Source organism: Candoia aspera, chromosome 3 (genome assembly GCF_035149785.1).
Source record: "Candoia aspera isolate rCanAsp1 chromosome 3, rCanAsp1.hap2, whole genome shotgun sequence".
Lineage (NCBI taxonomy): Eukaryota > Metazoa > Chordata > Lepidosauria > Squamata > Boidae > Candoia > Candoia aspera.
The window spans coordinates 53,005,667-53,032,357 of NC_086155.1; the positions used below are offsets into that span (position 1 = coordinate 53,005,667).

The following is a 26,691-nucleotide window of genomic DNA, read 5'->3' on the forward strand; positions in this document are numbered from 1 at the left end:
CCACTTTGATGGCTAAAAGCGAAGAGGAACTGAGGAGCCTTATGATGAAGGTGAAAGAAGAAAGTGCAAAAGCTGGTTTGCAGCTAAACCCCAAAAAAACCAAGATTATGGCAACCAGCTTGATTGATAACTGGCAAATAGAGGGAGAAAATGTAGAAACAGTGAAAGACTTTGTATTTCTAGGTGCAAAGATTACTGCAGATGTTGACTGCAGTCAGGAAATCAGAAGACGCTTAATCCTCGGGAGAAGAGCAATGACAAATCTTGATAAAATAGTTAAGAGTAGAGACATCACACTGACAACAAAGGTCCGCATAGTTAAAGCAGTGGTGTTCCCCGTAGTAACATATGGCTGCGAGAGCTGGACCATAAGGAAGGCTGAGAGAAGGAAGATCGATGCTTTTGAACTGTGGTGTTGGAGGAAAATTCTGAGAGTGCCTTGGACTGCAAGAAGATCAAACCAGTCCATCCTCCAGGAAATAAAGCCAGACTGCTCACTTGAGGGAACGATATTAAAGGCAAAACTGAAATACTTTGGCCACATAATGAGAAGACAGGACACCCTGGAGAAGGTGCTGATGCTAGGGAGAGTGGAAGGCAAAAGGAAGAGGGGCCGACCAAGGGCAAGATGGATAGATGATCTTCTAGAGGTGACAGACTCGTCCCTGCGGTGGCTGGGGGTGTTGACGATCGACAGGAAGCTCTGGTGTGGGCTGGTCCATGAAGTCATGAAGAGTCGGAAGCGACTAAATGAATAAACAACAAAAAATCTTCCAAGGAATGTACCATTTCAGAATATAAGATGAAAGTTGCATTATTGAATGCTGGGGAGAAGACTACAACTCTTTCTACTAGCATATTAATTACTGCTTTGATAATGATGGGAGAAAAAGTCAGTCATGCACTTCCTCAGCTTGCTCTCTGAATGGGTGTGGTCCTGGGAAGGTTTTGCTATATTCTTCCTGAACTGTGATTCTGATCCCTATGACTCTAGGAGAATGTGGGATTTAGAGTTACGTTGGAAGAGTGCCAGAAATTTAACTTTTTTAGGTCTTCAAATATGGTTGCGGTAGTTTAGGTCTGTTTGAAAAATCTCCTTTGTCTTGTCTTAATTTGTCTTATTTGTTTATTCCATTTCTGCCTTCTCAGAAACTGCTCCAAGTACAGTGTCTTTATAGAGATTTACATTAGTTTCTTTCTTGTTTTCCTTTCTTCTCAGGTTCAATGGAATGCTATACAGAAGAAAAGGCTAACAAAATTAAAGCAGATTATGAGAAACGTTTAAGGGAGATGAATCGGGATCTGCAGAAGTTGCAGGCTGCCCAGAAGGAGCATGCGCGCCTCCTCAAGAACCAGTCTCGATATGAGCGAGAGCTGAAGAAGCTGCATGCAGAAGTAGCAGAGATGAAGAAAGCCAAGGTAATTCAGTTGAGAAGTCAGTCATGCCTTCTTGGGGAGGGGGGGGTTGAGCCTGCCTGTTTCTCTACTGACTATATTGGACATAGGCCAGTGACAAAGAGGCTGAGGAGGAACATTTGTTGAACACTGTAACATGGCAAAACATGATCCCTCTCTCTCTCTTTGTTTTACTATGCTTTTACAGGGAGAATCTTGTCCCATTTTTATTTTCTGAAAGGTTTAGTGAGGATTGGTTGGGGCAAAAGTTAGTAACTTGTCATCAGCTGTGTGTTTAGCTTGATATCCCAGCAGAGATTTGAATCTGGGTGATTTCCGTACAAACCAAACTCCTGCCTTTACAATATCTCAGCCCTGTATTGATCCTAACTCAACTATTTATATCCTCCAGTTAATCAAATATAGACACTTCATTGCTGTTTTGGCAGGACCATCTTTCCCATTATGACATCACTGAGTTGACATATCACTGTTACTTATAGGTAGCATTGATGAAACAAATGCGTGAAGAGCAACAAAGACGACGATTGGTAGAGACCAAGAGGAACCGGGAGATTGCCCAGTTGAAGAAAGAGCAACGTAGGCAGGAGGTGAGCGAGAACATTTTTTGTTCCATGCTCCTACATTTCCCGCTTTGGGTCCTTCCTTAGTAGAGTTGACCAATAGCTGTGGTGTGGGTGGAAGGGAGAGAGGAGGATAGGTTGAAAGGGAAGTTTCGATTTGAGATCTGTCTGAATTTATTAGACCCTGCAACTTTTGTCCATGCTAAATTTATGTGGGTGTTGGAGATGTGGCCAGGTGATTCATAGGTAGTGGAGGCTTATGTAGAATTGCTTGTTCTCCTCCTTCGTACATTCCGTGAGTAGTTTAGGTTGTGTACATGTATAAAGGTATGTTTTCACAATATCTTTATCAATAAATTATTCCATAGAAATGTATCTCTAGTCTTAAGAAAAGGTTCAGGAAAGGGGCCATTGCAGAAGCTTAAGCCTAAGTAAATATGGTTATATTCTAACTTTATGAAATATATAATTTTATATTAGAATATAAAATATATCACAATTAACTGATGGAAAGGTGAGTTGTAAAAATTAAAAATATACAATATTATATACTAAAATATTGGTTTAACATGCAATATGGAATTTATCTAATGAGAATCCTGAGGTTTTGATTTTACTACTTCCTACTTAAGGACCTCATATAATCCACAATTTAACATTTTAAATATTTTAAATGCTTTTAAAAACGAACAAGGAAGAAAATAAAGCAATTCCAGAAATACTCCATTAATTTATATTGTCTAGGATAGTTTTCGCCTCCCCAGATGACCTATCATAGAAAAGCTGAACAAAAGCAGGGAGCTAAACTTCAAGGATTTTTTGGAGCTGGGGTTTCAATTAGAGGAACTCTTGACAGCCTTAGAAAAGAATTGCCGAAAGAAGAACTGATATTCCCAACAGTGCCACAAGAGCATGCTTGGGAACCAAGCAGAATATACAGTGGAAGTCTGAAATCAGAGTTTTCCCATCTTATAATTCACAGTTTCTGCAGGCTGTATATAGGCTTTATCTCTCACCTCTTGATCAGCAATTACATTAAGCTACTTTCCATCAATAAATCCCATGGCACTGCAACAGGAAGGGTTTGGATAATCCCGACTGATATATATTAGGCCTCAATATAAGGTACTCTTAAGTGCTTTATCTGAGCAGTCAGGGAAGCATCCTTAGGAAAGTTTATTTCCTGGATGCCCCATTGTGGGATGTTGCCAATAGTCTTTTTCCCACTGTGCTTGCAGTTTCAAATACGAACGTTGGAATCTCAGAAGCGACAGCAGGAGATCGTCTTGCGCAGAAAAACCCAAGAGGTGAGGTACAGGCTTAGTACGCACAAGGACAGCAAGTGTTCAATCTCCATTTTTTAAAAAAATCCTTGCCATTTTGCAACTTTGGAAATATCTCCTTGTACTCCAGAAATATGTGTGGGTTTCTTAAGTGTGGCTTGTTGGACCAATCACACATAGCCACTCAAACTGAAACCTTAGTTAACCAAACAAGAAAAACATTTATCATACTTAGGAATCACTAGAGCTCTGCACAGAGTGGGAGGGGGAGACCCAAAATTTATCTTTTGAGCATGTAAATTTATTAAATAGAATTATAGTTTCTGTTTATCCCAAGCAAATCAGTCATTTCTTACCAACAGGCTGAGCATATCACTTGATTAGTGTAATTGCCAAATTGGGTCTTAGCTTAGATAGACTATTTGAGCTTGATTACAGATAACGTCTGGCATTTTGCATCATTTTGCCATGTGTCCTGATCCATTTGCCCTTCCAGTTTGGGGCTGTTATTGGAGATAGATGGCATCACTTTTGGTTCTCCTCCTGAAACTGATGCCTGAACCTACTTTCATACTTCTATTTGTCAGGACTATTTTCTTCTGGCTTTCCAGGTCTCTGCTCTGCGTCGTCTAGCCAAACCTATGTCTGATAGGGTTGCTGGGAGGATGAACCAGAAACAAACCATGGTGGAGCCAGGTGCTGAAGTCTCCCCCAGCGCCACCTCCTTAGAGCCAGAATCTGGTTCTCGTTCTGTCTCTAGCATTGTACGCCAATGGAATAGAAAAACCAATGCTTTTCTGGGAGACTCTCCTTCTTCCACAAATGGAACTCGGACCATCAGGTCAGATAATGTGCAAGTTAACAGTTTGGTTATATTCAAGGTATACCTACTCAAGGTATACCTTGAGTAGGTATACCTACTCAAGGAAGGTATCAGAAAGTGCATACTTGTGTGTGTTATGTGTGGGTATGTGTCAGTGTATTGATATTTTTCAAACCCAATCTTGCCTTCTGGGACTTTGGCTTTTCCTAATATTGGTATTCCTTCTTGGTAGCATTCAGAGTCGTTTCCCACCCACATCCCTCTGCTTCAGAAGTACTTGGAGTAGCATGGCCAAGAATTTAGCATAATGGCAGGATTGTGCTGCTCATCTCTTGCTATGTGATCTCCCTCTGCAGGAAAAGATTCCCAAAGAAAGGTACAAATCAGACTTTTAATAAGACAGCTCGCCTGAAGTGGCAGTCACTGGAACGTCGTGTCTTTGATATTGTCATGCAAAGAATGACTGTCATCAATCTGGAATCAGATATGGAGCGTCTTATCAAGGTGAATTGGGTGGGTGGGTGTCTTCCATTGGAATAGAGGACAAGGTTTGGGGTCAGAGTGTTTTGCAGAACAGTGGCCTAGCAGAGAGACTCAATTCTTTCTTCTCGCTTTCAGAAACGTGAGGAATTGTCACTGATGCAGGAAGGACTTCTAGGGAAGAGGGGGAAACTGCAAACTGAGAACCCAGAAGAACAGAAGGGGTTGCAGGAGTTAAATGAGGAGATTGAAGTGTTGGCTGCCAATCTTGACTACATAAATGACAGTATTTCTGACTGCCAGGCCACCATTATGCAGATTGAAGAGACCAAGGTGTGTCCCATTTGCACCTGAGGCAAGCGATTTGGGAGAGGGGATTCCATAGTTTGGGTATGAGCCCAGAGGTTAACTGAGGCTGATAGCTGGGTTTCTTGCGTTTAGATTCTCAGAAGCAAAGGGTGACTAAGAAAGTACTGTGATTTACAATCCTTACAAGAACCCTGGGAGACTTGGGAAAGTCCTGGAATTTTTCTCTTTTCCAGTGTGGAATTGTATCTTATCAGTCTGATAATCTGTTATCTACATTAAGTATCAGTACTCTGGAAGAACTCTCTTGTTGTAGAAACAAAAGAGACAAGACTCTAGTGGTCCACAGTGGGTTCAGTTGGTGAGTGAATAATTGGAATTGGCTACTCATGGACAACTCTATTGAGAGAATTTCATGCAAAGCAAACTGGCCAATGAAACCAGTGTTTTGGACAGTGAAACAATGTTCTTTCCCCAGACTTTCTCATTCTATTGCTTCTCCCCATGGGTCTCTTCTTGCTAGGAAGAGTTGGATTCTACAGACACCTCTGTGGTGATCAGCTCCTGCTCCTTGGCTGAAGCTCGGCTTTTACTGGATAATTTTCTCAAGGCATCCATAGACAAGGTAAGTCAAAGCTAGGAATCCCCTGTATCAATTGATAGGTATAGCTAATTCAGTAGCAAATGTAATTGGTTTCAAGGTTAATCTGACCTATCTGTGGAACTCTTGGAGAAATTCATTTAGAATGGAGTAAGATTTTTAATTTTTTGAAATATATTTGGAGTGAAACTCTTTTAAATCCCTGTGCTTTATCCAAACGCTCCAGCTGAATTTACAATCTTCTAGTTTTGTTTTTAGAATCCCTGGTAAGACACAGAATCCCATTGCAGAAATAACATAGCCTTCTATATGGTTGAGAATAGAGCTTGTGGAGAGATTGAGTTCTCCTCTGATTTTCCAATCTCTGAAAACAGAGCCTGCAGGTAGCCCAGAAGGAAGCTCAGATCCGCTTACTGGAAGGACGTCTGAGACAAGCAGATGTGACTGGCTCCTCTCAGAACCATCATATTCTGGATGCCCTGCGAGAAAAAGCAGAATCCCACCCTGAATTACAGGCACTCATTCACAATGTGCAGCAAGGTCTGTTTTGTTATTCACATACCTGCAGTGCTCTTCAATAGAAACCCTCCTATATGCTTTCCTGCCCTGTGACCGAAGGACCAGTTTGAGGACAGCCACTATGTGACAAAAACTTCAAATAGCCAGGCTACTATGTGATGAGCACAAGCACCAACTGAATATTTAAACCTACCTCTGAATTAGTCAGTTCATGTAGCAAGGCTGTTTTTAAGTTGAAAGTTTGTTCTGGGTTCATTTTTGTGGTCCTTCTGCTTCTGTAAATTGGAGATTAGTGCTGTTTTGCCCAGGCACTTTAAAAATTAAGAACAGCCTTCTTGTGTCCTTTGGATATACCCTAGAGACATTTTCCCTGATAAGTTCGTGATATACAAACAGTGCTGATGGCTCCCTACATGTCTGTGTGCTGGTGGATACAATCCAAATGTTGGTTTCTTTTCCACATAGAAAATGGTTATGCCAGCACTGATGAGGAAGTCTCCGAATTCAGTTTGGCTTCAGAGGGAAGGTGAGTATCCTCAGAGAAAGTGAGGGGCAAGTGTATATATTTTCTTACCTTGTGATTTTTAAAAAGTGGGAGAAATGGAAATTCTTTCTGTTGACCAGTTCACAATCATCAAGGAATCCCAATGCTCTGCTTTCTCATATAAAAACCCAATTCAGTATGGAGTGCTGGTGGCAGGAATAAATCAGACTCTGGGGTGTTCCAGTTAGAGGAGTCTCTTAGGGGTTGGTCTTGTTTGGATTCTCTGTAACTTCCTGTAAAAGTTGCACGTACCGAAGATCTCTTTGTGTGTCCCTCAGCTTTTCCCAGTCTTTCTTCATGAAAGGTTCTGCCAGTCAGGATGACTTCAAGTGTCGGGTAAGTTGAAAGCTGCACTTGGTCAGTGTGGCTGTAGGTGTTTTGTGTCTTTGTTTGTAAACAACTGGCTTCTCTTCAATTAAACTTTGAGAGTAGTTTGTATGAAGTATCCAGTAGTCAAACAGTTACATGACAAAATTCACGAACTGACACACAGGAAAGAGTGTTTAATCTTTGGAGCGTTGTTAAGTATTATTTCTCTTGTCATGAGAAGAAATTTCCCTATCATTTTTGATAAACAACTTTTTTCATTAATGTGCCAATGTGGTAACATTTTATTTAGCCATGCTCTCAGCTAAGAACAGATCTAATGTAGCCTCACCTAGACTGGTGCCCTGCAGATGTGATTGTCTATATCATGACCAACCTGGTAGGTGTAATTTAGATCTGTTTGGAGCAGAATCGGCTTCACTGCAAAGACAGACCATGGAGATTTCTGCCATGTGTAGTTATATTACATTGGCTACCACTGTCCTGTGGAACTTTCTCTCTCAGTCAAGGAAAAGGCTCCACCAATGCTCAGCAACTTTAGAAGGACTCTCAGTACTTAACTGTTCCACTAAGCTGTCAAAGAATAATAGCCAGGTGTATGCTTTCTTTTTTTAATTAAGTATTAGTTGATGGGCATATTGTGAATTTATGTTTATTTGATAGATTTTTTGTGTTTTGAAATTTTACTCATTTTTTAATTGTGAACCACCCAGAGTCATTGGATTGGAATGGTATACAAATATTAATAATTAATTAGTACTAAATATTCATCCTTATCCATTTGTATGTCCCTTTCCTTTATTGGCTTTAGACCAAAATTTCTTCAGTGTCTTAATAGCTCTTGAGACTTGTTACATCCTTCCACAAAGTTTAGAATGATCACTATGGCTATCTCTTACTTGAACTCAAGTCTAAATCTTGTGCTATATTTTGCCAATCAGTAAGGATTTTTAATATTCAGCCAGGGAATAATGCCTGAAGAGCTGGTTAATGCTTCTTTTCTGACTTGGGTATTTTGGAACTTTGTTTTAGGGAGAGCCTAAGCTGTCTGGTCAGATGAAAGCTGTATCTGCAGAGTGCCTAGGGCCCACATTGGACATCTCCACTAAGAACATCACCAAATCATTGGCATCTCTCATGGAGATCAAAGAGGACAGTGTTGGATTCTCTATCCGTGATCCTTATTATATGGAGAAGGTCTCCCGCACTATCAGCCTGCCTATCCGAGGGAGCACATTGTAAGTCCTGGTAGTAGAGGCAGTGACCTCTCTGGAAGTTCTCTCGCATGTCAAGTAGTGGAGGTGCTACTCACTTGAAAATTAGGAGTCCAGTACTTCTGCATTATCTTGTGTAAGCAAATATATGAGTCATCCTTCTAGCAACCAAAAATTTGGTTTTGTTGGGGGTAGTAGTTGGTGAGCCAGAGAAGTAACAGGCAAGGAAACAACAAAGATCTGTGCACTGATGTCAGAATCAGCGTTTTTGTTGGCCACAAATTTTACACAAAGTTTAGCAGAAACATAAAAGACTTCAGTTCATTAGATTCTGTCATTTTTGTAAAATTCTCTCAAAAATCTTTTCATAATCCCCAGTCAGCTAGCAACTTCACCTGATCCTGGTTTAAAATGTAGAGTGCCCTACTGGGAAAGTAGGAACTAGGGTTGAACTTTGCTTTGGCTTTGATTTCAAAAAGGTACTTCAGAGAGCATGAGGGCACGAACACAATACCTACCTGCAACTCCTCAAAGCAGCCACAATTTCCTTTCAAGCAGCAGCCATATGATGTCTGGAGAAGATGCACCTGCTTTAAAAGAGTTGTAGACAGATGCTGTGTATGCCCCATGTGCTCTGAAACACCTTTTTACAATCAAATCTGAAGTATTGTGCAGTCTTAGCAGGAACCACTTCCTGCAAAATGTTGCTGGTGTACATTTAGAAAACCCAGTTTATACAAATGACATAAGCTACAGTATATTAGTCTCCATCAGTCATGAATTGGCAAGAATAAGTACAGGTACTAAAATATGAATGCTTCTGCACATATGGGTGATCCTGCAAACATTTTTGTAGGATCTGCAAACTGATTAGTATTCCCAGTCCACTTCAGTTCTTTGACCGTTGTTCTATGCAGTTTGTGTCATCTTGCAGTGTTTTTAAGAGATTGTATACTTAAATGTGCTCCCTCATCAAAATCTTTGCACCTGCAAGAAGATAATGTACATCCTATCCTCCCGGACACTAAGAGTATTTTGAAGCAAATGATTCCCCGCCTATGGTGCAGAGTATCTGAATCCACTCATGGCATTTAGCTCTTCATTCATTCTGATAAGAGCTAGAGTGGAAGAAATCTAATTTTGCAAAGAATATTTACTATCATTTTCTCCTGTCCAGCCCTCGACAGTCCCGAGGCACAGACACATCACCTCTCACAAGGAGGAAGTCATACGACAGGGGTCAGCCTATCAGGTGAGTGTGTAAGAAGGGGCCCCTTGGTAGCATTAGTTTTCTTTGTAATCCAAGACTTGACTTGCTTCATGGGGCAGGATCCGAGAGAGGTGAGAGATGATATGCAAGGAGCAAATGAATCTCCAATCAGGGTAAATCATCACATCTTTCTTTCTTGCCTAGGAACCCAGATGTTGGATTCACTCCTCCCTCATCCCCTCCCAGCAGGCCGCGCAATGACCGCAATGTCTTCTCTCGCCTCACTAGCAACCAGAGCCAGGGCTCTGCGTTAGACAAGTAAGATTAACTATTGAGATCTGGGGGAGGCTCATTTCCAAAGGATAAAGAAAAGAACTTACTGTTACAGCTGCTGGCACTAAGTATAGTTTCGCCTTATTTTCCATTTTGCCCAACACTGAAACCTTTAGTTTTGGGTTGTTGTTTTGGTTTGGTTATTTGGGGGAACTTGAAGATGTGTCATCCCATTTGCTCTGGAATTAGTGCTCTGCTTCAGCAATCAAGACATTTAGGGGCAACCAGACAAAATTTCCTTGAAACTTCCCTGAATACGTAGGAAACCTAAATAACTGTTATACCAAGTTTCCTCATCCAGGACCAGCATCTAAATGTATAGATTACATGATGTCTCCATTGCTAGATGATTACTGCCGCTCTTCAGTATGTTTAGATGGTTGCTAGGAAGCATGAAATCTCTTTCCAATCCTGTCTGCAGCCTCCTAGGGCCAGGAGTCTCATTATCAAAACTGTTTGTGCGCATGAGTGTTGAGTGGATGCAAGTTTATTTTTTTCAGGGTGGGTGGGAGTTGCACGCATCCTCCAATTAGCTGTTTCATTGCTCCATTGAAAGGGCAAGATTTCAGAACAGAGTTACATATGCATACTGCCTTCCAAATTCCAGCCTGCATACTTTTGAGATGGGGGTTGGGGGAGAGGGGTGCTGTAGCTTCCAAAAATTGCAGATGTTCCATTACTGCTTTAGCTAATTTGCCCAACATAGACTACCTCCAGCCTAAGTGGCTATTGAAGTTTCAAATGGAAATAAAAGCATGTGTGGAAACTTAATTGACAGTCATTTGTAGAAGGAATTTGTCACCACAGTGACCATATTCTCATGAGGAGGTGTCATGGTAGCCACAATAGACTTTGCTCAGAAGTTGTCCGCTAGTTGTTACCCACAAACTTGGTAGATCTTAGTGTGTGTGTGTGGTGACTTTCTCTTCAGAAGAACCATATATGTGCAATAATTCAGCATCATGAAAGTCTTCATTTCCTTTCTCCTGAAGCAAGTTTCAAGACCTTATGGAACCTTATGGAACAAGCTTTTAGTGAGTGACAAAATGCCCATTCAAATTGCAGGTGGTTTCTGCTCATGATCCTTCTGCTCCTGAGCCCTCTCTGTCTGCAGCCTGCTGTCCTTTTATCTGCCCTGCTAGCTTGGATGCAATAACAAACTTCACTCTTCTGACTTTATACTGCTGCTTTTCCTTCTCCTGGTTTTAATTACCCATAATCCTGCTAATTTTCTGTCCCTAGGTCTGATGACAGTGATTCCTCTGTCTCGGAGGTGCTGAGGTATAAAACTTCCTGTTTATTATATAACTCCTGTGGCCTTTTCTCCCCCTCTCATTCTGTTTTCCCTTCCTGCATGTAAAACCAGCATGGCACCAGACCCTGATGTAGTATTTCTTGCCCTGTTTCTGTTTCTACTTTCTGAGTGCTAAATATACTTCCTAGCTGACTAAAGTATGTTTCAGACCCACTTCCTGTGACTTGGAATAACATGGTTTCTTCCAGATTGGTGCCCTTGAAATGTGTTGAAAATCATTAGCCAGTAGTGGATAAAAATTCCAGCATGTCTAGAAGTGCTGGTTAAACCACCAGCATGTGTCTGAAGCTTTCAGTCTCTTTCCCCAAAAGCCTTTCTGTTCTGCTGACTTGACAGGCTCTCCCTCCATTGTTGAGTCAGCTGACAACAATATCAATATAAAAGTTTCTTTCCCCTTTGTTGATCCTTATCCAGCCTCTGATTGTTTCTGTTCTGTAGAACAGAAGTCACTGCAGTCACCTAACTTCCCTCCAAAATAATGGGTGACAAAGCCTAAAGCAGTAGGGTGCTTTCACCCTTTAGGGTGAAAGACTGGAAGTTTCAAATCTCCTCTCCAAGAATACAATTTCTGGCCCTTTCTCCTGCCTTGGTTTAACTGCTTAGTAGTTATTGCTGCCTCCACCTATTTTCCACAAGGTGCTTCACTTGGATTCCTGTCATTAACCCAAGTCTAGATGGGGCTCTAGCAACATTGACTGCCCTCATGGCATATGGAATGGTAAACTCTGGGAAAAAATTGAAAGATTTTTGTAGTAAAACCTCCTAGTCTTGTAGCATAGAGGTGCGTGACTAGAGGTTTCAACTCTTCCTGCCCCCTTTTGGAAGAGAATCAAACTATTTTAAAAAAGAGAGAAAATGTAAAAATCACTTGTCAACTTTAAATATTAAAATTGTAAACATTTAATGTTATAGGAGGTGTAGAGCTGCCCAAATTTACAATATACAGCAGCTGGCAAATTGGTTAAATGGAAAAATCCAAAAGACCACTAGATGGCAATGGTCTGCTATAAATGGTGTGATCTCCTTTGTAAAATGGGAGATGGTGCAATTTAATAATACAGACTAGAGTAAGATTCTAAATAAATGTAATATATCTTCCTGACTAGTCTGAAGTATGCATGAACAGTTGAATATTAAGCATCCAATTCCTAATAGTTGTTCAGAAAATGGAATATTCAATTGAAGTACACATAGAAGTATAAAGATCAAAATTATAACAGTTTCTAGCTATAACATCTTTCCTATTCCTATAGGGAATAGTTATTCCTGTAATCAAATGTTCCTTCTACTCATTTATTTGGAAATTTCTTTTTGCTAGAAATTCCACTTTAGCCAAAACGTGAAGGAAAACAATATGTTTTTCCTATGTCCACCTGGTACATAGCTTCTTGTTCTGTCTTCCCCAAGTTCTACCCCTAGTTTTTAAAAGAACAAAGATTTTTCCTATCCAGGAGACAGTGAGGTTGGGGCATCTTTCCGAGCCTATGTGTAAAATGCCTTCCTACATGACAAAGGATATTTCTCCCTCTTAACTGTTGAAACTTTGATGCTGGCTGGCTGTTAGTGAATGTGTGGTGGAGGTTTCTAGCCTACACATTCATTACAAAATATAATAGATCCACACAACCTCCTTGCCTTGGCATGAAGGTGTCCTACAGTACTAACAATCTGCAGAGAACATGATTTCGTGCCAGCACCGGTACCTTGTTGTCATCCCTCAGCTAAGGCATTCTGAAGACAGCTTTATGTGCCCTGTTCTCGAAATGGTGTTTTCTCTCTTGTTATAGTTCTAAGCCTTCCATCTGGACAATCCCTGGAGGAGGAGGAAGAGGAAGAAGAGGGGGAGGGGGAGGCTTGAGGTGACAGAATCAGCAATCTGCTTGGCCCCAACTGGTCCTGCAGGTCTGCTGTGGGACCTCCTCTTCTGTACTTGGGCTCAGCCTCTGTTCTGCAGTGGGATGTGAGGGAGACTGGGATTTGGGCTTGTGTGGACATTTCTTTTAGGTCAGCCTAAAAGTATGGAGCCTTGAAACTAACTAGCCTATCCCTGGCTTAACACACATAATTGAAATGTAGTGGAAAGAACAACTCAAGTACTTCTGTAGCCTGTGTGGCAGGGATTGATAGATGGATTGATTGATTTTCTATCCTGCCTTTATTATTTTTATAAATAACTCAAGGCAGCGAACATACCAAATACTCCTTCCTCCTTCTATTTTCCACACAACAACAACCCTGTGAGGTGAGTTGGGCTGAGAGAGAGTGACTGGCCCAAAGTCACCCAGCCAGCTTTCATGCCTCAGGCGGGACTAGGACTCTCAGTCTCCTGGTTTCTAGCCCATTGCCTTAACCACTAGACCAACTGAATTCCTGTTCTAGTGGCTGCTGCTCCTGGTTCATTTCTTCTCTTCACATAACAATTTACATCTCCCACATGCAAAACTCGATTTCAGACCCTAGCTCTTCAACATTTACCCAGTAACTGCATCTCAGTCTCTGCTACCCATATCAGGATTACCCCTAGGTGGCAGGCAAAAGATATAGAATTCTCATTCTTTGCCTCCACCTTGAATAGTCAACCAGTCAGCTGATAGTTATAAGAAATTTAAAAAAGAAAATTGAGTCAGTCAATGATGCAGTGGGAAAGAAGAAAGAAAAATTGCAGTGAATTGAATTGTGTATGCCATTGTGCATACCATTGTGCATGCCAATTAGAGGAGGTTTTTTGCTTGATGGATGATATTGCGTGGGTTTAGAATTTCAGCAAAGAGGGACATCAATCACAGCCCTCAGAATGTTACATATTAAAATTGCACAGACAACAGTGCAACACAAATCTGTTCCAGGTATATGGTAAGGGTGCACTGTAGGGGCAGCAAGATTTCCTCTCAAGTCTAGAACAGGAGGGAAGCATGGCAAAGCAGCTGTGTGCATATGGCCTTGGTGAATGCCTTTGAATGGAATCGCAAAAAAATAAGATGGGGAATACTACTTTAATATTAATACAGCTAAGGATTACTTGAGAGCCAGTTTGGTGTAGTAGTTAAATGCATCAGACTAGAAACTGGGAGACTGTGAGTTCTAGCCCTGCCTTAGGCGTGAAGCCAGCTGGGTGAGCAGTCATTCTCTCTCAGTTCTGGGAAGAAGACAATGGCAAGCCACTTCTGAAAAATGTAACAAGAAAACTGCATGGAGGCATGAATTTGTCCATGTAATTGCCAATAGTTAAGACTGACTTGAAGGCACAAAAAGAAAAAAGAATGACTTTAAGGTTGTCTCATTCATGGGATGGAGGTAAGACAAAGGACCCTACAGGAAAAAAATGTGAGGATGTGTTTTACTGTGGTTAGGTGTAAGTGGTAATAGGCCTGAAGACCTTGAAGCTGCCCATTTGTGGCATGTTTATGTGAACTACATATATCAGCAACATATCTCAAGACAGGCCATATATATAAATTAGGTGAAAAAGTTTTAACCCCCTTTTGGATACTTTGAATATTTACATGGCTTTGCCAATGAATGTTATCAGAATTTTGTGTGAGTCCTACTGATATATAAAGGATATCTGAGTAAAAAAAATAACATTAAAATCTGATGCTTGTTTTATTTATAGCTGAGAACATATGTTCTATGACTTTCAATTCCTTCTCCCTTTCCATGGATTCCAGAAAATCTGTTTTTTTAGACCAGAGTCCAGGGCATTCTTATTTCCATTTTAACCCCAGAGTCAACTCATATCTTTTAAAGTCTGAATTGTTGTTACAAAAGTTTTTTTTTTAAATTTGCATATTGCATTCCAGTCTCCCATTGTGAATATTTATGAGACTCTTGAGCAAACAGTAAATTCTTTTCTGATCACAAGTTTGTGTAATAGTTTTTGCATCCCCAGAGAGTGATATGTTTCCTAACTACACCTACAACACAGAGATAAAGCCAATTTTGGCCAGTGTCTCAGTCCCAATACAGAATGGAATATGGGATGCAAGAGAAGAGAACAGGGAAGGCAATTAGAGAGACACATTTTTCTGTTCTGACGATCTGAGGAGAGCAGTGAGTGGAACAGTAATGCTATTATTTCATCAGAGTGGGCAGGGATGGATTTCTGTGGAAAAAAATTGAGATTTAGGTTGAGATAAGTTTAAATGAAGGTTCACCCACTCACGTTTTTGCTTTTGAACCCATTTTTCTTGTTTTCCACCAAAAAATGTTAGGAAATAGGGCTGTTATTTCTTGCTGGTGGATTGTCAAAATTAGTGCTTTCTGGGGGCTTTTGAGAGAGAGCTTGGGGGTACAAATCTATATTGCAGGTTGCCATACTGGATCTGTAATGTTCAGTTCAGTCTTTTCAAAGCAGTAAGAAATAGTAGAAAAGTCAGGAATAATAACAATATGTAATATATATAATAATAATAAATGACAGTACAGCACCACATATTTGCTGCTCCAGAGTAGAATCAGATTCACACTCTCATAAATCAAATGTTCCATTTTTTTTCTATAGGCAGTGCACTTGCAGTACCCTTTCCCATCTCTGTTTTAGTTCTTCTTTGCTCAGTAATTATTTCTCTTTGTTGTTTTGTATTCCACTTGGGTATCTTATATCACCATTGTGTCTCAGCTTCCAACCCTGCTATGGCAGGCTAGTATTTCCAGCAGATATATAGAAAGTGGCACTCCTTGTCTTTCACTAAGGTAGAAGTAGCTTCTATTTCCTGTTTAAAATGCTTATTTGTTCTTTAGTTATATTCCCTATTTAATCCCAACTAGAGTTGCTGAAAGCCCTTACTAGACTGTATACATACAATCGAGGCAGCAGCAGATGGGCATGAACGATGTGGTGTCTCAACCACTGGTTACTGGCAATCAGTAAAGCAATTTGCAGCAATTTTTTAAAAGAATTTTATTAGATTTAAAGCAAAGATAAAAACTACAAAAAAGTAAAAAACTACAAAAAGAAAAAGAAAAAAACTGAAAAGGTGTGAAAACATAAGAATTTTTTTTTAAAAGACTACATAAACAGGCGACTTCCGACTTAAATTGGGTGGTTTAGAAATGGGCTGGCTCGTCTTAGTGTCCCTTTAAGGCTACAGCGTGGCTTAGAAATGGTGACGTCCCAGCCTCCCAGCGTCTCTTACCAGATTAGCGCAAACGCTGTTTGTGATCCTCTGGCTGCAAGGCGCCATTTTGGAGGACAGATGGGATGATTCCGAGTGATTTCTGTCCATGAAAACACTCCAGGGCTTCAGGAAAAACCTGCCTGAGCCCAAAAAAACTACCACGTTGTCAGTTCTGCCCATGGAGCTTGCAGGCACAGCTGTTCAGTCCGCCATGTCCCCACCAGAAGTGCAGTTTGCAGCAATTGTAAAGGGCTGGAGAGTGGGCAATCTCATTTCCACTGCAGGTTTCTGGCACAGCAACATTTTACTAGAAAGGTAGTGTGATACTTATTGAAGGCATACTGTAAATTGCTGAGGTTTTAATATTTGCACTGAGTTTTTAATCTTCTGTATCTTCTTTAGTATTTGTGGTTAGTATTATATTTTAAAATTTGGTAGAATATAAGTCTTTTGGCAGCCTTCTCTAGATTGTTGCCCTTCAAAAGCAATGAGATTACAACTGCCAACATTTTGAAGTCAATATTTGTTTGTTTGTTTGTTTATTAAATTTATCCCTGCCCATCTCCTCCCATCGTAGGAACTCTGGGCAGTTTACAATAAAGTAGTCAATTAAAACAACAAGTGTAAAATATAATACCATATATAAATATATAAATACCCTTAATAAATAAAAATAAAAATAAAATAGGAATAAAATCCAAGCAGCAGGAGGGTCTAATACAGTCCATACGTGGGAGGAGAGCTCTAAGGTACCAACCATCCCCATGTGGAGCTACTCCCCTCTCTGCCCCAAGCTAGGCAGCAGAGCCTCTGGAACGTCAGGAGCAATGGGGCTAACCTCACCTCCTGGGGCAGCATGTTCCACAGGGTGGGAGCTACTGCAGAGAAAGCCCACTTCCTGGACCCCGCCAAACAAAATTCTCTTGCAGACAGGGTCCTCAACATGCCCTCTCTGCATGATTGGGTGGGACAGGCTGATGTAATGGGGAAGAGGCGGTCCCTCAGGTAACCTGGCCCCATGCCATGTAGGGCTTTACAGGTGATAATCAACACCTTGAATTGGACCTGGAAGCAAACTGGTACCCAATGCAGCTCACATAGCAGCGGTGTTACATGTACCCTTCTAGGGGCACCAAGAACAGCCTGCACAGCTGCATTCTGGACTAGCTGAAGCTTCTGTATACTCTTCAAGGGTAGCCCCATGTAGAGCACATTGCAGTAGTCTATGTGGGAGATAACAAAGGCATGAGTGACTGTCCAAAGGGCCTCCCGATACAGGAAAGGGCGTAACTGGTGCACAGCACAAAGCTGCACAAAGGCTCTCCTGGCCATGGTTGCCACCTGCTCTTCGAGCAGGAGCTATGAGTCCAGGAGGAACCCCAGATTATGCACCAGGTCTGTCTGGGGCAGTGCAGCCCCATCCAGAACCAAAGATGACGAAGTCCCAGGTACAGAAGAGCCATTAACCCACAGCCACTCCATCTTACCAGGGTTTAGCTGAAGCCTTTTGTTCCCCATCCAGACTCCTGCAGCCCCCAGGCAACAAGAGAGGGCAGTCACAGCATCACTTACTTCACCCAGGATGGAGATGTATAATTGGGTATCATCTGCATATCAATGATACCTCACCCTGTGATGACGGATGATCTTACCCAACGGTTTCATGTAGATGTTGAAAAGGAGCAGAGAGAGAACCTAACCCTGTGGCACCCCACAAAGGAGGGGTCAAGGATCTGACCTCTTGCTCCCTATCACCACGGATTGGGACCGGCCCTGGAGGAAGGAGGTGAACCAGCACAGCCACCCCAAAAGGATACCATGGTCAATGGTATTGAAAGCCACTGAGAGGTCAAGAAGAGCTAGGATGGATGCACTGCCCCCATCCTGCTCCCACCAGTGATCATCCATAAGTGCAACCAATGCTGTTTCTGTCCCATAACCGGGCCTGAAACCTGACTGGAAGGGGTCTAGATAATCTGTTTCCTCCAGAAGCCTCTGGAGCTGCAACACCACCACTTTCTCAACCACTTTTCCCATAAGGGGAGGTGGGAGACTGGATGAAAATTGTCCAGTACGGTAGGGTCCAGCGATGGTTTCTTGAGGAGGGGGTGCACCGATGCCTCTTTAATATATAATATAGGTGTACAGGGTTCTTAGGAGAATTCCAACATTTTAAGTCACTATACCTTTCCCCCAAATCCTGTCCCCTGCCAGGATTGTGGCCTCCAAGATTGGGCCAAATGGTCTAGCCCGTGGGTCAGGTTTGGTTCCCCTCTTATCCCCTTCAGGTCTAAAACCCTGAAACAGAGATGCTTCTGCATTCTCCTCTCCTCTCCGCTTGCTATGGCCTTTAGGGAAATCAACCAACCCTTCCTTTATCTTCCTTCACTCTTGTTTTCTTTTCCCAGGAAGGAAAAACTGTCAAACAAATCAGCCACTCTGGATGTATGACAAAGCTCATCATCAGACTGGTCAGAAAGCAACAAAGAAGTAGCAGGAAGATCCCTTGGTTTCTTTGCTTCAGAAGGGGAGGGATAATGCTAGGAGGTGGGAATGAGGTGGATGTTCCCAGCAATGGGGAACTCTCGCTTCAGTGAAATAGTTGTACCTCCATAATCCACTGAAAGCCCTGTATTATTGTGGAAACATGCAAAGACTGCATTAATCTTGGATGGTCAGAGCCTGTGCATGTAGAACATCCCTTACTTGAATTGTACTTTAACTTTGCATGAAGAAAATGAAGGGCTCTGCATTATGTATAGTAACTTGGAGCTACTCATGGGGAAAGAGCTGTAGCACATTGGTAAAAAACATGCTTTGTAATCCTGGCATTTCCAGATCAGACTGGAAAAACTTCAAAGAAATGCTGCTAATCAATGCAGACCAGTGTTTCTCAGCCTTGGCTGCTTGAAGATGTGTGGACTTCAGCTCCCAGAATTCCTCAGCCAGCCATGCTGACTGGGGAATTCTGGGAGCTAAAGTCCATACATCTTCAAGCTGCCAAGCTGAGAAACACTGGTGTAGACTAAGTTAAATGGAAGAATGTTCTGATTTTATATGAGGTGTCTTCCTATGTTCCAGAGAAAAGCTTAAGAAAAGCTTCTGTGTGAACTTACACTATCCACTGGATCATTGCAGAATAGCATTAACCTAAATACATTCCATATCCATCACATTATTCCTTTTTGGGATATGTAAAGGGCAGGCAAAAAAGGAAGCAGTGAACCAACAACACCAAAGGCAGGAGTGAAGAGAAAAGAGAAAACAGAGAAAAGGAAATCAGTTATTAATTTACCTCAGCACTATTCACTCTGCATATCTTTCTGTCCTTGAAAGCCATCCTTGGTTATACTATGTCAGTGCACAGATTCATGTATTGCCTTTGATTCTTCAAACTTTTCACCTCTTTCTTTTTGAAATGCTCTTCACCTGCAGACTTCCTCAGTCTGTTTCTCTTTATACAGCCAAATTATCTTACTGCACTGTACTTCTTTCATACTAGCTATTCTCTCTTATATTTTATCCATATTCATTCCATACCTCTTCATTTTAAACACTCCCTCTTCTTGTTGTACCACACAGACTTCTTAAGCAATCCCTTCCCACAGCATTCAACTCTACCCCTTTCACCATTTTCCGTAAACAATCTACCACTGAACACAAATTCACCTATTTGCTCTTTTTTTCAATTTTTATGTATAACTTGCAATTGTTCATGCAGTTTTCTCTGTGAAATGAAACACAACCAGTTTGGTATTCAACACATTAGTTTTCAGGTCCATATTCCTTATTGCATCATACAATTTATCTAACATTTGTTGCAAATTATTTGGGTTCCCAGGCAACAACATGGCATCATCTGCATAAAAAAGTACACACCCTTTCACATCCCTGACAAACCCACTTCTAAGATCTTCACAAGCCTTCCTTGTTGATAAACACATTGAACAACTGAGGGGACACCATACGTCTTTGTCTTGCTGTTGAATTATTCCCTAAGTATTTCATTTATTCTCAAAAATGCTTTACTTCCATCGTATAACACATTCAGAAAAGAACCTTCAACTCTGTATTCATGAGACACATTCCGTAATTCAAGCCTATACTCTTATCATTTACTTTGACTAAATTACCAAAAGTAATAGTACTAACAGAAGTAATACAAAGAGCAGAAGTCTGGTAGCACCTTTTCAGATTAACACATTTTATTAAAAGGCATAAGCTTTTGTGAGCTACAATTCACTTTTTGGCTGTCATAAACTAACATAGTTGTCCTACAGTAGTAATATAGTAATACTACAATACAGCTGTCTCAATAACAGTTATATTCCAACAGTGCAAAACCAATAAGAGATTTCTTATCCCTCCCTTAAGTCTGAAGCAAATTATGTCCAGAACTTTTGATTTTGCATGCGTCTGCCTTTTTCATGAAGCTTGATGTGAGTCTGGCCTTTCTCTTAGGCTGAATCCTCTGAGTGATGCATATTCCCTCGCAAGTGGTTTATTTACTCTGGCTATACCAAGTGCCTCTTTCAATTGTTTTGTTTTCTTCCATGCAAGGGGCATCATTAACCCTGTGGGAGGTTCCAGGAGTACCCGAACAGCACCACTGCAATGCATTTCTGTGGCTGAAGGACACACCAAACCAGTGTTATGCCTGGATGCTACTGATGAATTGTTATTCTCTGGATCCAAGGGTAAGTTTGTCTGTTTTTGATGGCTTAGATGCTGGATGGATGAATAGTTGCGACACCAGATGTTCTAAACAGAGATATGTTTGAGCAGTCTCTTGGTGGAGCCATATGTCTACCATAGATATACATATATCTACCCTATAGATATATATTATACCCCACCTTTTTTGAGGACACATATTCAGAGTCACCTGTACTGCTAAAAAATAAGCAAGTCGCAATCTGTAAGTCATCTCTATTAAGACAGTTTCAGAGTCCAGGTTAAGGAGAATATGTATGTCTCCTGGACCAGTCAGGTGTCATGTTCTCCTTGCTTCGTCTATATGCCTCGAGATATCTTACAGTTTACTGTAGACAAGTGGTTTCTTTTCTTAGCAGAGAAGGAAGAGCCATTCTGATGCAGTTTTCTTTCTTTCCTTTCCAAAGATCGGAGTTGCAAAATGTGGAACTTAGTGACAGGACAGGAAATTGCATCTTTGAAAGGTCATCCAAATAATGTAGTCTCCATAAAATACTGCAGTCACTCTGGCCTGGTATTCACAGTCTCTACCTCTTACATCAAAGTGTGGGATATCCGTGATTCTGCAAAGTGCATCCGCACTCTCACGTAAGTAATCACTGCATTGCGTGCTTTAGAGTAATTTTTCCCAAGTTTCCATTTGCCCTTAGGATGTAGTAGAAATTTCCCGGATTTCCCAGCTAGAATATCACATGAATGTGCTGAATGAACACTGTGGAAGCTGGAGTCTAACAAACCAAGTGGATAACCATTTGACTAACATCACATGAAGTGTGGCCTTCTTAGGCCTTCCTTTCAGTCTAGTCTGTCTTACTTCTTCCAGCTAAGAAAAAAAGAGTTAATTAGTCTTATCTTGTATGAACCAAGTGCTGGACTGGCTCTAACCCCATGGATTAATTAATCCTTATTGCAGAGGATGATACCAGAAAGAAAGTAAGTTCAAGTCATGAATTACTTTTTTTTTTCACTGAACAATTATAGTTGCAGTTAGTAGGAATAAGGCTGAGAAATAATTCCTTCTAGTTATTTCAGTTTGCAGTATATAAATGAATAAGGATACCCTTCCCAATTCTGTTGATAAAATTGCCTATGGTGAAATATTCTCTTGTAAGGGCAAACCTGTAGGTTCTCTACTGTTTTCCCACTGGACTCCATTTATACTTCTGTCAGAGACTTTTTCTGTTTCAAACCCTCCCTCTCTCTCTGTCCACTAGCTCCTCAGGCCAGGTGATCACTGGAGATGCCTGCGCTGGGACCACTAACCGGACTATCACCAGCGTGCAAGGCGAGCACCAGATCAATCAGATTGCACTTAATCCCACAGGCACCATGCTTTATGCAGCCACTGGCAATTTTGTCCGCATTTGGGAGCTGAACAGGTCAGAAAGCAAACCAGAAATCATCTCTCTAGCCTGGTGTTCTCCAATGCATTGGACTATAATACATATTGTCCCCAGCTAATAAGCCTGGGGATAGCGAGAGTTGTAATCCCGGATGATGTGGGAGACCTACAAATTGTACAGCAGAATGAACAACCAGCAACTCCTGGCTCACATGGCCCTTCAGGTCCTTTGGGGCATCCCTCTGTAGATCTATGATTGTAAATCCTGTACACTTTCCAGTTCACCCCTAACTTGTTCGTGATTTCTGGGAAGGGAAGGGAACCATGAAGATCCAGTGATCATAAAGTCCTTTTGGTGTAAAAAAGCAGAGTGTCATACTGCTTGTTTCAGTATTGGTCACTGGTCTTTAGGAACTGGACTTTTCAGACGATCTGGCAATAGCTACATCCTTAGTAACTCCAGAGGAAGTTAAAGGCTTTCACATTTCCATTCCAGCAATCTCAGTATCATTGGGGAAAGGATTTCAATATAAGTATCCAGAGGTGTGTCTCTGTATGTGCACATCAGTATTCTTATATGTATGCACATGTATGTGCATTTATGTGAATGTAGTATATATGCATGTTTGACCCTGTCTCAATACCACATGAATGCTTTGGGTTAAAAAGATTTCAGTATCTATCCTTGTCAGAAAGAACAGAACATAAATATCTTCCCATCTAATATTAGGGGACTGCCCACAGTGTGCAAGTGATTGCAAATGTGTGAGAATACCCAGAAGAGAATGACAAGGAATTGCTGAAGTTTGTTGCTGTTCCTTTATATTTCAGAGAATTTGCATGTTGGGGTTGCCAGTATAGGGAAGGGGCAAAGGAGCATTTTTTTTTTCCGGATAAAATCTTCTGTCCACAATATTTTCATCACTGTTGTAGTGTTTGGTTATTTATTGGCTTATTTATATATTGATTAGGTTTCAGCCTATTGGAAAGCTGACAGGTCACATTGGTCCTGTGATGTGTCTCACAGTGAATAGAACTGCAAGCAATCATGATTTGGTAGTCACAGGATCTAAGGATCACTACATTAAGGTATTAGTTAAGTTCTGTTGAGTGTATTGTTAGCATATTCAGGAGCACTATTTGTTTTACTGACAGTCTAGTCCCTTTCCTTTCCAATACCTTTTCTTAACTACTGGGGGAAGAGGAAGCCCACAGTATTTCTGCAGTCTTATCTTTCAACAGGTTTTTAGTACAAGAAAGAAGTAAAATGTTTCTGTTTCTGTTGTCATGTCTCTAACTTCAGCCATTCTACAGAAGAATTTCTGGACCAGGAGAAAGATGCAGTAGCCATGAGGCTGCTCACATTAATGCAATAGAAGTGAAAGCCTACTAAAGAGCAAATAAAACCACTTGCATTAAGCTCTACTGAGACTCACAGTTAGCATTTGCTTGCAACATAGCTTTAACAGGTGGATCACTGGGAAAGGAATTAATTGAAAAGCAAAGCAGGAGCCAACAACTGTGGTTATAACAATTACTGTATTTCTCAGTTCCCCATTGCACTTCCTTACAAAAGATCTAAGCCAAGCCCAGTCCCAGCTAATCCACATCTCAGGTTCCAAAAATGTTGTTCCATATAATCTTCCTGTTTAAAAGTTAATTTATTGGGAAAGGGAGATGGTCCTCTTCCTCTACCATTGTTCCTCATTCTCTAACAGTAAAGTACAATACTGAACCCAAGGCTTAAGGCACCTTGAACTTGAGCAGCAGACTTTGATTAGCTACTTTTTTTTCTAAGAAGTTCTATTTTGCAGATGTTTGAGATCGCTGAAGGTGTTGGTGGGAACATTGGCCCTTCTCACAACTTTGAACCTCCACATTATGATGGGATTGAGTGCCTGGCTATTCAGGGAGACATACTCTTCAGTGGTTCCCGTGACAATGGGATCAAGAAATGGGACTTGGAACATCAAGAGCTCATCCAGGTATGAAAGCACTAAGCTATGATATCATTGGGGAATAAAAGGGTGGGGGATGGGAGTTGGGTTTGCAAAGGCAGTGTGAGAGATCCTGTGTTGTGTTTGGGCTATGGATGATATTGACGATATCATGATAAAGTGTCCCTATGTGCTAGGGTGTTAGTGGAATCTGGTTGTACTAATGTTATATCCAGCATCACAGGAGTGAACTTCCATGTATCTAGTGGCACTTTCTGTCACTCTTCTTCCACCTACAGTACATACAGTTGCACTGTAGGGTCAATTGTAGGGTTACCCAGTTTTCCAGAACAGATTTGAGGAATGCTTCTGGAGTGTAATGGAGGAAGTAATCCTTTCTGCTAATGGAGTCTGTTCCATTTCAGGGACCATTAGGTACATTCCACTGCCATCTGTTCTGTAGTCCTCGTACACTAATGGCTAATGCATTTTCAGGGTATAGTTTTTGACTTTACAGCCTTAGCATATCTCTCCTGTATCACTGATCTTTAAAATCTTGAAAAGTTTCAAGAATTATGGAAAGATAAACAAAATGCCTCTTAGTTCAAAGTAGTCAACTGAGTTACTTAATCAGGTGACTTCCTTCCTTTAGTTTTCAGTGAGTATTGGGCTCAGAGTTCCCTACTATTCATCACTCTCTCTTAAGATGGGATACACACATACTTTCTTCTTCTCACTATTTAACATCTCTTGATGGAGTGACCACAGAATTTTTATATAACTAACTCTCAGCTTCAAACTTAGCTTTAATTTTAAGTAAAGATAAGGTTGATTTCCTTTATAAATTCAAAAAAAAAATTCTTTAGACTCCTAAACTTTAACAGCTGGCTGTTCTGTTGCTAAGATTGTTTGATAATTGGGATGATTACTAATGAAAACATGATCCTGCATTGGCTGGATGCCTCTGTACCACACACTTGATATTCCTACCTATAAAAGTTTGAGTGTTTCCTGTTTAGAGAGCATTTCTGTCCAATGTACTTAACTTCAACCCTCTCACCCCAACTCTGTCATAAACCTTTGTGGGGAGAAAAAATTAGAGATCATAACAAGGCTTGGGCCCCTTCTGATTCAGTTTTCCTGCTTCCAGCAAATCCCTGCACATAAAGATTGGGTTTGTGCTTTGGCCTTTGTGCCCAGCCGGCCCATGCTGCTGAGTGCCTGCCGTGGTGGGACAGTGAAGGTCTGGAATGTTGACAACTTCACACCTGTTGGGGACATCAAGGGGCATGATAGTCCTATCAATGCCATCTGCACAAATTCAAAGCACATTTTCACAGCTTCCAGGTGAGTGTTTCAGCAGAGAGTCCTATTATATCCAGGGGAGAGTTCCAAAGGTTTTTGCCCTCTTGATCCCATGATATATAATTAACCTAAGAAAATATAGCTTCATTGGAGTTGAGTCCAAACGCTTGATTGAGGGAAGAAGCAAAAGGACCCATTGCTTCGGTGATTGACTATTCATTGAGTGCCACCTTCAGTAGTGCTGCAGCCAATGATTGTTCATCCCTGAAACCAAAGAAGAAATTTTTATGATAGTTGTTTTGTTCATAGCTTCTTCATAGAACACCATTAGAGTGAAGTATCCACCTCCTTTGTACAATGATCCCAAAGAGAAACCTTGAAAGAATGGCTTGCTGCACCTAGTACTGCTACCTGAATATCTTAGTGAATCAGTCCGTGCTTCCCTGATTAAGGCAGAGTAAAATGTTTTTAATCTATATATTCAGAAACCTGGAGCAGAACTGTGGGGATTCTTGGTAACCTGCCATTATCAAAAATGATTCTGGCAAAGCTCGGGTTGGAAAACAAGCAAGCGCTAAAGGCTTGGCAAAGGATTATCTCCTGGGAGGGCAACTAAGAATACATCATTCACTTTCTTCCCCAATGCAATCTCTGATCTCCACTTTTCCGACCATGTTTCTTTTTTTCCTTTTCTGTCTTCCTTCTCCTCTTTTTCTTCTTTCTTTCTCTTTCTCTTTCTCTGTGCCACAGTGACTGTCGAGTAAAGTTATGGAATTACGTGCCTGGGCTCACCCCCTGCCTTCCACGACGCGTCCTTGCCATCAAGGGCCGTGCCACCAGTCTGCCTTGATCTTCCTCCTTCTTCTCTACTCTCCTGCTTACTCTTTCTTGCTGTGTTCTCCCTCCCTGCCCCTCTTTGTCTTCCCTGTCCCTCTCTCTGGGAGCTGATTTCACCTGCTTCTTGACGGTATGCAATGCTTACTTGCTTTTCTTTCCTTTAAAGGGACAGTAAGTGAAGGTGTTTTCTAAGGGAGAAATCATTCCCTACTCTACCTCCCAAATGGGCATCACAAACCCACCTTACATTCTTCCCTGACTTTGCCAATTTGGTTTCATTGTCAAATGGTCTGTGCTTTATTTGGAAACCTGTTGTATTGAAATAAGTATAAACTTGTTCCTAGTAAAATCAGTTCAAGATTAGCGTGTTGAGGGCCAATGGGCTCCAGTGAGGTATTCCCAGTTCACTACCTGGGTTTTGCAGTGTGAGGACCAGTCAGTGTGATATAGTGGTGATAATGTTGGACTAGAAATGGAGAGATGTAGGTTCCAATCCACCCTGAGCC

General features: G+C 41.2%; 1 protein-coding gene across 1 annotated transcript in view; it reads left to right on the forward strand.

The window, feature by feature from the left end:
• KIF21B (kinesin family member 21B) overlaps positions 1-26,620 on the forward strand; it is an 86,497-nt gene extending 59,877 nt beyond the window's left edge. The window contains exons 15-35 of the mRNA XM_063297698.1: positions 1,220-1,419; positions 1,899-2,006; positions 3,218-3,286; positions 3,874-4,103; positions 4,442-4,589; positions 4,704-4,898; positions 5,395-5,496; positions 5,847-6,012; positions 6,457-6,517; positions 6,814-6,871; positions 7,895-8,100; positions 9,254-9,328; positions 9,491-9,604; positions 10,862-10,900; positions 20,612-20,748; positions 21,172-21,352; positions 21,979-22,143; positions 23,078-23,195; positions 23,921-24,091; positions 25,194-25,390; positions 26,099-26,620. Of these exons, the coding sequence (XP_063153768.1) occupies positions 1,220-1,419; positions 1,899-2,006; positions 3,218-3,286; positions 3,874-4,103; positions 4,442-4,589; positions 4,704-4,898; positions 5,395-5,496; positions 5,847-6,012; positions 6,457-6,517; positions 6,814-6,871; positions 7,895-8,100; positions 9,254-9,328; positions 9,491-9,604; positions 10,862-10,900; positions 20,612-20,748; positions 21,172-21,352; positions 21,979-22,143; positions 23,078-23,195; positions 23,921-24,091; positions 25,194-25,390; positions 26,099-26,198 (2,840 nt within the window). The 3' untranslated portion in view covers positions 26,199-26,620. The remainder of the gene's footprint in view (positions 1-1,219; positions 1,420-1,898; positions 2,007-3,217; positions 3,287-3,873; positions 4,104-4,441; positions 4,590-4,703; positions 4,899-5,394; positions 5,497-5,846; positions 6,013-6,456; positions 6,518-6,813; positions 6,872-7,894; positions 8,101-9,253; positions 9,329-9,490; positions 9,605-10,861; positions 10,901-20,611; positions 20,749-21,171; positions 21,353-21,978; positions 22,144-23,077; positions 23,196-23,920; positions 24,092-25,193; positions 25,391-26,098) is intronic.
• The last annotated feature ends 71 nt before the right edge of the window (positions 26,621-26,691 follow it).